This window comes from Macaca mulatta, chromosome 17 (assembly GCF_049350105.2).
Source record: "Macaca mulatta isolate MMU2019108-1 chromosome 17, T2T-MMU8v2.0, whole genome shotgun sequence".
In the NCBI taxonomy this organism is placed as follows: Eukaryota; Metazoa; Chordata; class Mammalia; order Primates; family Cercopithecidae; genus Macaca; species Macaca mulatta.
Genome location: NC_133422.1, coordinates 10,809,060 through 10,818,349, shown reverse-complemented (window position 1 = coordinate 10,818,349; position 9,290 = coordinate 10,809,060). Strand labels below are relative to the sequence as shown.

General features: G+C 41.8%; 1 protein-coding gene across 9 annotated transcripts in view; it reads right to left on the bottom strand.

Moving 5' to 3' along the window:
- Positions 1-4,509: 4,509 nt before the first annotated feature.
- The window catches only part of TEX26 (testis expressed 26), a 44,176-nt gene continuing 39,395 nt past the window's right edge, over positions 4,510-9,290 (bottom strand). For 8 of the 9 annotated variants that reach the window (XM_077973664.1, XM_077973667.1, XM_077973666.1 and 5 more), the window contains one exon: positions 4,510-5,168. In XM_077973664.1, coding sequence (XP_077829790.1) covers positions 5,107-5,168 — 62 coding nt within the window. In that variant the 3' untranslated portion in view covers positions 4,510-5,106. 9 annotated transcript variants of the gene reach the window in all.

Below are 9,290 nucleotides of genomic sequence, written 5' to 3'. Positions count from 1 at the left end.
TCGAGAAGTTCTGACGTAATTGGTCTGGAAAGTGGCCTCGGCATCAGGATTTAAAAAATCTCTCCAGCTCGTTTGATTGGGTAGCCAAGGCTGATAAGCACTGCTCCAGCCTCACACACCTCCTGTACAGAAGGGAGAATTCTAACACGTAGTGAAAACAACTTCCCATAACCTGCGTTTTATTTCTTACTTTCTTACAAATTATTGAAGCCTTCCTTCTAAAGGGATGTTGTTTTCTACTTATTCACAAAAGCATTTTTAAACAAAGTGGAACAATTTTAAATGCATTTACATAACTGTTTCTTCAAGAGGTTCAAAACAAAGAACAGATATTTCTAGAAAGCATAGAAATCCACTATATGTACTTGTATTTTGAATAGGGTGTGTGCAAGGGTGATGGCAGTGGCTGCTGTCATCATGGAGCTGCAGCAGGGAAGCGCAGCTGGGGCTGTCCTGGAGCCCATGGGGACCCTGCCCATTTTGAGTTGGGACAGGAGCTCCCCATGTGGCTACAGCCACCCAAACCACAGCTGCAGACCCAGGCCTCCTGCTCTAGGGAGCAGGAAGGAGCCCCATCCTACTGGGTGAGGCTACAGCCGCCCAAAATGCAGCTGTGGATCAGAGCCTTCCTGTGCTCTTGGGAGAACCGGGAACAGACAGGATCTGCCTTCCCAGGTGCTGCTGCAGCCGCCTCATTCGCGGCTGCAGACCTGGGCCTCTTGCCCCAGGAAGCAGGCAGGAGCTGGGGACTAGTGGGAGCCCTGCCTCTTCTGAGTTGGTGGGGCGGGAGCTCCCGGGTGCAGCTGCACTGACCTTCCAGGCACAGGACCTGGGCATCTCTGCAGCCTACACCCTCGAGTGCTCCAGAAAGGACCCCTGTCCCTGCAGGCTCAGGGGTGTCTGCTCCCAGTGCCTGGCCTCTCTCTGCTCCCAGCACCCACTCCAATCTCCCAGCAGGGTTGAGACCAAGTCCCAGTAGGAGGCTGACAGAGTCCTCAGTGGAAGGAAGTGGATCTTCAGTAAGGGCCCACCCTCAGGCCAGGGAGAGCCTGAAGACTAGGTGCTAGGCTGCCAGTCTCATGGTCTGGAGTGGGGACTCCTGGTGCCTCTTCCTGGCCCTCCCATGGCCACCCATGGACCAATCGGCATGCATTTCCTCCCTTCTGAGGTCCATAAAAGCCCCGGGCTCAGCCAGAGCAGGGCAGAGACTGGCCAGAGGACAAAGAGGGCAGAGAGATCATGGGACCAGAGGACCAGCTGCAGAGAAGAGCACCCTCTCCACTGACAGCTTCAGAGATGACCTGCCATCAGAAAGGGGCTACCCACTCCTCTGAGCTGTTCTAACATTAAATGAAACTCTTCACCCTTCACTTGTGTGCCTCATTCTTCCTGGATGCAGGACAACAATTTGGGCAAAGGTGCTGTGGCCACAGAGGTTCCCAACCAGAAAAAAATCAACAACACCCCAGAAATCCCCTAACAAGGGTAAGTTTTTCAGGAAGGAAAAAAGAGAATCAAAGAGCCATTGGGGGATGCCACAAGAAAAAAAAATTGCAGGATTAGTAACTGTTGAAAAACTACTATCTTACAAATATAATAATAGAGATTCTAGTGCCACATAATTAACTCATGCCAGGTCCATGGCTGATCTGGGTTTGCTGATCTTCTCTGAGAATGAACCAGATTAAAGCACTCACAGCTTCTAGCACATTGAAAAAAGCAGTGAGAAACTTTAAAATGTTCAATGTTTAAAACACCCTTGCCATTTGGCAGATTTTAAGATACAAGAGAACCTTGACCATACTCTTTAAAATGCAATTGCTTTTTAAACACACATTTGTTGATGGTGATAGAATTTAATATTTGTGAGAAAGAACTGATTCTACAAAGCTTTTCCTCATTTCGAGGGTCCCAGGAATGTTGCAGCTAAATAAACGCTGTGCCTGTACCAGTCAGTTATTGCTACATTAGCCTCTGGCATGCAGCAAACAGCATTTATTTCTCATTCACAGTTTGTGAGTCACTGGGGCAGGTCAGCTGGGGGAACTTGTTTTTCTCCTGGGACCAGTGAACAGCCCAGGTTTATTTCTTCTAACAACCCATTAGCCAAAGAAAGCCTCATGGCTATGCTCACATACAAGGGCAGGGGAAATACATTCCATCTTTAGTGGGAGGCACTGCAAGGTTACATGGCCAAGGGTGTGGATACAGGGAGAGATGAATAATTGGGACCAATAATTCACTTTACCACCAGCCCTAAAGCAAAGTCTGTCGAAGATGACTCTCAATACTGTATTTACAAGTAGAACATCTTGCTCTAGAGTGATATCACTGACAAGTTCTAGAACCCTGTAGGGCAGGTAAGATGACTTTTTGTGTCCAGACAGATGGCAGTACTCATCTATAGGCTCTCTGCCCCAGGGCAAGGTAGGTGATGCTGGCTTTTCTTGGCTGCCCTACCCCCAGAATACCAAAATGATCTCCAAAGAAGTAATCAGGGTTTGAGGGGAGGAGGAGAGCATTGAACAGGTGGTGCATGGAGAATTTCTGGGGCAGTGAAACTATCCTGTGTGATACTGTAATAGTGGATACCTGGCACTATACTTTTGTCATAACCCATAGAACTTTATAGCACAAAGAGTGAACCTTAATGTATGTAAATTTTTATAAAATCATTTGGGAGGTCAGGGATCCCATTTGGGACCCCCAAGGTGTAGAGATAGGTTAAAAACTTAAGATGCATGCACAGACACATCTGCAGTGGTGAAAAACTCAAGTCCTACACAAAACTTTGCTACCAAAATTTGAAGAAGAAGACAAATAGTATAAAATCAACATTCATGGGTGATCTGCAACTTGAATCAATAGAAATTTATTGAAATTATATTTCAATAAATTTATAGAAATTTATTGACTGTTGTGAAATAAAGTTACATAGAATACAAGAGTCTATGCTATCAGAAATACAATGGCACTCACACCATGATCCGACTCTTGCCTCCTTGATCTCTTTTTGTATGACTTTTCCCTGTCCCCGGCCAACTCACTATGCATATGTCAACCAGTCCACCTTCTTCCAGTTCCTAGAACACCAAAATCGTTACTATCTTAAGGCCCTTGCCTTGCTGTTATCTATGCCTGGAAAGGTCTTGCTCCATCTTTCCAAGGCTGGCTCCTTCTTCTCTTGAAGTTTCATCTCAAATAGGAGCCTCTTGGTGCCTCCCTCTAGAATGGAAGCTCCATTACTGTCTTTCACTAGTGCATTATCCCCATCCCCTAAAGCCCTGCTTGGCATGTAGTAGGTGCTCAATAAATATTTGTGGACCAAAGGGGCTACTCATTTATTAATATTTATTAATATCAGGGCCCTGATGGAGTATGGCCTCTGCTTTGGAACGGTTGCTGTGAGGACAGTCAGGAAGCCCCACACTACACACACTGAACCAAGAGAGAGTCCATGTAAAGCTCCTGGGTGGTCACTCTGACAGTCTTAAGCACTCTAAGAAAGGCATCAAAGCAGCTTCGTGCTCAAGTATTGACCCAGATCTGCAAAGGACGTTGGGGTGGGGAGACGCTTAGCTGATAAATAGAAAGCTACCCCTGTCTAAAGCAGGGATGGTTGGGATATGACTGCCTTGGTACAAAATGGGAGCAGGAAATAGGACAGGCCCAAACAAGGGCTCAAAAAAGGAAAAAAAACAAACCCCAAAGCAACAACAACAACAACAACAACAACAACAAACTCTTGCTGCTGGTGGGAAACCTAGAGGGCAAGCTTCTTTTCCACACGAGCCCTGCTGGCGGCTGTGTGTGTGTGTGTCTTACGCACGTGCAGGGGATGTAGTGAAAAGTACAGTGTGAAATGAGGAAATAAAGGATATCTTCTCAGTCAGTAGCCATGGGAGGAACGGGGAAGTACAAGGTCCTGAGAGCATAGAGATGATGGAATTTTTATATATTGGGGGAGAAACCCAAATCTAGTAATGACCATGTGTAATAAAAACTACTAGTATCATGAAAAACAGTATATTTCCACAACTAATATTAGAGGGGAAAATGAAGAAAATTAGGAAAAGTAAAACTAAAAAGAACAAACAGCAAATGGCAAGCAAAAAAAATGATATAGAAAACATAACCCAGTATGTGAAGCATCACAGTTGCTCTGTACTGACTAAATTCTCTGAAGACAAAGACTGTCATGTTAGTTACAAAATAAAAGCCAGGCATAATTTATTTCTAGAAACAAAGTTATAAAGACAGATTGGAAATGAAAGCAAGGACATACTGAGCAAATGCAAAGGTAAAACCAAAATCAAACCAGCACCAATAGCAACATTAATATCAATTAAAATGCAATTTAAAGCCAAAAAGCATTAACCAGCCAAAGATGAATAACATATAATGGGCAATGTTAATCAATGAAGAAGCTCTGTATAAAATTCATAAACCCTAATAGAATACAAAATACAGCAGTCACATACATAAAGCAAAAAACCCAGAAATACAAGAGAAGATTAATAAAAATATATTTATTGTGGGAGGTTCCAATATTCTTTCAGAATTGGACAATTCAAGTATACAATTAAAGATATAAAGGATTTAAAAACTACAATAAACTATAATTTTTTTCTCATATTCACGTAACACACAATCATATACTTGATTAATGGCATTAAATAAAACTGTAATTGATTTCCCAAAAGCAGATTTTTAAACTTTCACTCATTCAAAGAAGAGATAAGCAATAAAATGATTTTTTAAGTCTCTAATTACTGGGACATTAAAAAATCTCTTCCACGTAATTCCTAGTTCACAGGAGAAATCAAAATTGAAATCACAAATTAAGTATCCAAAAGGGAAAAGAAAAAAACACTGTATCAAAACCTATTGGATACAGCAAAAGCTATGTTCAGGGGAAATTTTGTAGCCTTAAATAATTGTATTATTTAAAAATAAAGCAAAGCAAAAGACATAAATTCTTGACTATCCCAACATAATTGAAGCTGTTTGCATCTTATTTTTCCTTGATAATTGAGAAAATGACTAAGAATGTCCTTGTGCTTCCATTGATTTTCAGATTTTCTTCACTTGTACTATTTTCTCTTTTCATTTCTTCTCTTTGTTAGTGTCACAGTGAGTACGAATAAAGCGATCAATAATTTGTCTATCTGAAAAGTATGAAGAAAAACAGGATGAACATTTCCATGTAAGTATTTAAATGCTAAATTGAGAAATTCTAGGAAGGAAGAAAATATCTGATAATATTACTAAATACACAAATTGGATAAGAGATCAAAATAATAGCAGGCTATTATACCTAATACCTAAACAGGCACAGTTGTGTAATTATTGATTAAGAAGAGTAAACTTAATATTCAAGGGACAGAACACGAATTTCAGAATGAAACAGGCTTAAGCTTCAGTTCTGTGCTGGCAAGTGTTAGCAAATGATTTAACCTCTCCACTTCTTCGGTTGCTCATCTTTGAATACAGTCAGCAGTACTTGCAATGCACAGACGTTGGAATAGATTAGGGATACTGTGTGTGAAGCACCCAGACGGTGCCTGGCCTATCAAAAACAATAAATGGTCATCTTATCCTTTTATTACTGGGTGCATAGTAATAAACAGTGATGATAAACAATACAGATTATTGTTCCAAAATTTTCATAGAAGCCAGGGCTGTTTTTGTACCCACCAACATTGGTAAGCTTTGCTGTCCTTGAATGGTAACTGTTTGACCTTGGGAAGGCCCTTCAACTCCCTTCCCTGGCCTCCATTTCCTGATCTGTAACATTAAGGAGTCTTGTCTGGTTCTGAACATCTATGATTCCCTACTCCTAATCATATATACATATATATAATTTTTTTTTAGATGGAGTCTCACTCTATTGCCCAGGCTGGAGTGCAGTGGTGCGATCTCAGCTCACTGCAACCTCTGCCTCCCAAGTTCAAGCAATCCTCCTGCCTCAGCCTCCCGAGTAGCTGGGATTACAGGCATGCACCACCACACCCAGCTAATTTTTGTACTTTTAGTATAATCCCAGACTCCTGAGCTCAAGTGATCTACCTGCCTCGGCCTCCCAAAGTTCTGGGATTATAGGCAGGAGCCACTGCGCCCAGCCCCTAATCATATATATTTTTAATAGTACAGAGTGGAGCTGTAAAACTTTATTCACTCCCAGCAGTTATCACCCGTGCAGCCAAAACCAAAAAGGAGTGAAAATGCAAATGATGTCATGCTCATATTCAATGTTCATGTTATCCTGCTCGATGTCATGAATGCCAGTGGAGGCCGGTAGATCAGGGATGTCTGTGTGTGCGTGTGTGTGTGCATGTGTGTGCCTGTGTGTGTTTGTTCCTGTTTTCTCTCCAATTTTGTCTTTATTTGTTTTTGTGATTTCATGTTTAATTTTGAAGCATCCTTACCGTACTCCATACCTTGTCTCCAGTATTTTTTTAGTTGGGTATTCTTTTCATAAAGTGAAATTCACTAATCTTTTGTGTACAGTTAGATGAAGTGACACATGCATTACTGTAACCCATGACCACAGGATGATATAGATCATTCCTTCCATCTCAGAAGACCCTTCATGCCCCTTCCCAGTCAACACTCCCTACTTCAAGACAGCCACTGTTTTGGTTTCTTTCATCAAAGGTAAGTTTTCCCAGTTGCAGACCTTCAAATAAATGAAATCATACAGAAGGTATTCTTTTGTGTCTGGCTTCTTTCATTCAGCATGTTTTTGAGGTTCATACATTTTGTTGTATATATCAATAACTAATTTCTTTTTATTGAGTGGTATTTCATTATGTGAATATGTCACAGTTTATCTATTTTCCTACTGTTGGAGATTTGGGTTGCATCCAGTTTGAGACTATTAAGAATAAAGTGGTTATAAACATTCTTGCACATGTCCTTTTGTGGACATATGGTTTCCTTACTCTCGGGCAAATACCCAGAAGTGGAATTTCTGGGTCATGGAGTAGGTATATATTTATCTTTAGGAGAAGCTGCCAGACCTCTTTCCACAGCGATTGTCCTCTTTGATGGCTGGGCACAGTGCCTCATATGCCTGTAATCCCAGCACTTTGGAAGGCCAAGGCAGGTGGATCACTTGAGCCCAGGAGTTTGAGACCAGCCTGGCCAACATGGCAAAACTCTGTCTCTACTAAAAAATCAAAAAACAGTTAGCTGGGCATGGTGGTACACACCTGTAATCCCAGCTGCTTGGGAAGCTGAGGCATGAGAATTGCTTGAATCCTCAAGGCAGACATTGCAGTGAGCTGAGATCGCGCCACTGCACTCCAGCCTGGGTGACAGAGGGAGATTCTGTCTCAAAAACAAAAACAAAACAACAACAAAGTGATTGTATTCATTACTCTTTAATATTCCCACCAATGCTATATGGGGTTCTGACTGCTTCCTCTCACTGATATTTGCTATTGTCAGTCTTTCTAGTTTTAAACATTTTAAGCATTGTATCTATTACCAAAGAATTTATAGCAAAGAATTTATATTAATATAAGAAAAGATTCTTTCTTCTAATACCAGAGATAGACATACATGGTTCATCAAGTTTTGCATGAATTAGTAAAAAAGGATGAGAGTGTGTAAAATTTAATGTCAATTTAACTGTTCAAAAAGGCTACCTGTTGTAAGTCAAATGATACCAATCTTTATTATGTATGAATGCAAATTCATTTCCTCATGATTTTGTTTATGCTGTTGCTTCTGCCAGGAATGGTCCTGCTTCTCTTTACCATGCAGATTCATCTTTAAGACTTAAAGGATCCCTCCTCCAGGCAGCCTTTCCTCATCTCCTGTCCATCCACAGGGTTGGGAGTACCCCTCACAGGCTGCGACCATACCCAAAGATTACTTTGATTACAGAACTGGTGACATTTTAATTATGTGTTTATCTCCCATACCAGATAATGAGCTCCCCGAGAAGAAGCGTTCCTTATTTATCTTTGTATCAACTGAGCATTTATTGAGTAAATACGTTGATTCTTAATATTGAATCACAGGCTAGGAAGAAATACCTTTTGCATGGCCATTTGTGGGAGTTTCAGTTGGAGGAAGAGATGGGGAGGGAGCCATAGCTGAACAAATTCACAGAAAACTGGGTTTCAGATCATTTTACCTTTCAACTGGGGGAAAAGTGGACTGATGACACAGTCTTTACCAATAGGAAACAGTTGCCCAACGAGTAAGCTTTTGAGTGGTCTGAAGCGGACTTGGGGATTAAAATGATTTTGAAAGTAGAATAGCCACCAAAGATAACTAGTTCAACCTCCTCAAGTTATAAATAAACTGAATACCAAATAGTGGTGACACAGAGTTAGTGGAAATGAAAGGTTTGCCTTCAGCTCTCTTTCCTTTATGCTTTCACAGCTTTATTTTTTGTCATATTGGAGTTTTCTCTTCTCTGTGTTTCACCCCCTACACACACACCATCTCTCTCCCACACCCTCACCTCCTATCCAACTTTGTCCATTACTTAAGAACTAGCCTGGTCTTTTCCCTTTCTCTCTCTCTCTCTCTCTCTCTCTCTCTCTCTCCTCTCTCTCTCTCTCAAAATGTACCTGTTCTAGGCTCCTATTCCATCAAAGCCTACCACCTATAAGAGATAATTCTGTAAAATAATTTAAGCTGAGTTAATAATAATTCTGCCTAACACATCTGCCAGGTTCTTAAATTATCTGCATATGTACTCAGCTACAAAAGCTCTGCTGTGATATTCACCAGCTGAAAAGCATCAGTGCCACCCCTGACACTAGAAAATGACAAGAGGTTTTGGGCGTAAGAATTCAGAGGGAATCTTCCATTTGTTTTTCAGCTTCTAACAAAGCTGGCATTGAGGAGTGGGCCATTCTACAGCAGAGCTTGGAAAGAGGAGTGAAAATCCATGGGAAGCAGATCTTGCATCAGCCCAAGGCAGCACCCAAGAGCAAAGCTCTGGGGCATGAGCCTTTAGGCACCTGCCCCTGGTGCTGCCCCGAGGGAACCAGGAGAGCAGAAGAGCTAAGAAGAAACAAAACCTTAGCTTATTCTAAGTTACCTTGTTAGCTAACAGGTCATACCTCACCTGTCTGGGGAGGAAAGCCCCATTAGGTGGACAGAGTGTTTACCTGAAAGATCAGCTTATGGTATCTTGGTATCTTGGAGAATGTAGATCCAAGGCTGTCAGAGCACTTTGAGGAGTCCCTAGTTCACCCTCAGGGGGCGCCACTAAGGCTTGGATTGCACCTGACACAGAGACAGCAGTGCCTGCAGCCACCATGGTT